Here is a 1290-nt window from a genome sequence, read left to right as displayed (position 1 = left end):
TTGGGGTATTTTGGGGGTTTTTTAGGAGGTTTTGGGGTGTTTTAGGGGGTTTTTAGGGGGTTTTTGGGGTTTTTTGGGGTCTCCAACCTTTAAAATGCAAAAAAACCCCCAAAAATGAAGTGTCGTTTTTCCCCCCACTTCCTGTTTTGCTTTACTTCCTCTTTGAAGCACTTCCGGGTTATGTGGGGGGGGGGGGGGCCCCCTTTCCCCCCCCCCCCACGGTACGCACTTCCGGTCCCCCCCCCCCCCGTTAATGTACAGATAAATTATATAAAGGCGCTTTGATACGAGCCGTGCTGTGCCCTTGGGGTCAAAGGTCGAGGCGGGGGGGTTAAAGGTCGAGCCGGTGTATGTGGGGGGGGGTCACATGGGGGCGGTCGGTAGGCCCGAATCACTCCTTCCGGTAACGCTACACTCACTTCCGGTCCTGTTTTAAGCCACTTCCGCCTTGTACCCCACCTACTTCCGCTTCCGGTGCCTCACGTCACTAAGCGTTAGGCCCAGCCCCTCGCGCATGCGCACTCGCAGCCCGGCCTGGTCTCCACCCGCCGTGCGCGCTCACATTGCCGTGCGTTGTGACGTCAGCACGTACGTTACGCTCGTTGCGTGCGCGCGCGGATCGCCATGGAGGCCTCAGCGGGCGGCGGGGCGGCGCGGCGCTGGTATTTCACCCGAGAGCAGCTGGACCGGAGCCCATCGAGACGGGCCGGGCTGGATCCCGACAAGGAGCTGTCGTACCGGCAACAGGCCGCCAACCTGCTGCAGGACATGGGGCAGCGCCTCAACGTGTATCCGGGCCGCGCTAGGCCGCGGGGCCTACACCGGAGTTAGGCCTCAGGGCCTACACTAGAGTTAGGCCGCGGGGCCTACGCTGGAGTTAGGCCTCAGGGCCTACACCGGAGTTAGGCCTCAGGGCCTACACTAGAGTTAGGCCGCGGGGCCTACACTTGGGTTAGGCCTCGGCCTGAGGGAGGGCAGGAGGGATGGGGGGGGGTTAAAGAGGCGGAGATGGGGCGGGATGTGGGTGAACCGTGGGGAGCCCGAGGCCTGGAACCGGGGGGGGTTATAGAGCCGGGATCGTAGAACCGGGCCGAGGGGGGGCGGGGTGAGCTGGGATCCGGGGATGGGAGAGAACGAGGGGGGGGAACCGGGAGCCGGTACCGGGAGGAGCCGCGTGTTTCCTTAACGCCGCCATCAGGTCCCAGCTGACCATCAACACCGCCATCGTGTACATGCACCGCTTCTACATGGTGCAGTCGTTCACTCAGTTCCACCGCAACGTGAGTGGGG

At 62.9% G+C, this 1290-nt stretch overlaps 1 protein-coding gene across 1 annotated transcript in view; it reads left to right on the top strand.

Annotated features, from left to right (window-relative positions):
* The first annotated feature begins 513 nt into the window (after positions 1-513).
* CCNT1 (cyclin T1) overlaps positions 514-1290 on the top strand; it is an 11220-nt gene continuing 10443 nt past the window's right edge. Inside the window, exons 1-2 of the mRNA XM_032441671.1 lie at positions 514-788; positions 1199-1280. Coding sequence (XP_032297562.1) covers positions 625-788; positions 1199-1280 — 246 coding nt within the window. The 5' untranslated portion in view covers positions 514-624. The remainder of the gene's footprint in view (positions 789-1198; positions 1281-1290) is intronic.

Source organism: Coturnix japonica, unplaced genomic scaffold (assembly GCF_001577835.2).
Source record: "Coturnix japonica isolate 7356 unplaced genomic scaffold, Coturnix japonica 2.1 chrUnrandom485, whole genome shotgun sequence".
NCBI classification, from domain to species: domain Eukaryota; kingdom Metazoa; phylum Chordata; class Aves; order Galliformes; family Phasianidae; genus Coturnix; species Coturnix japonica.
Note: the sequence above shows the minus strand (reverse complement) of the source record. Positions and strands in the feature narration are given on the sequence as shown.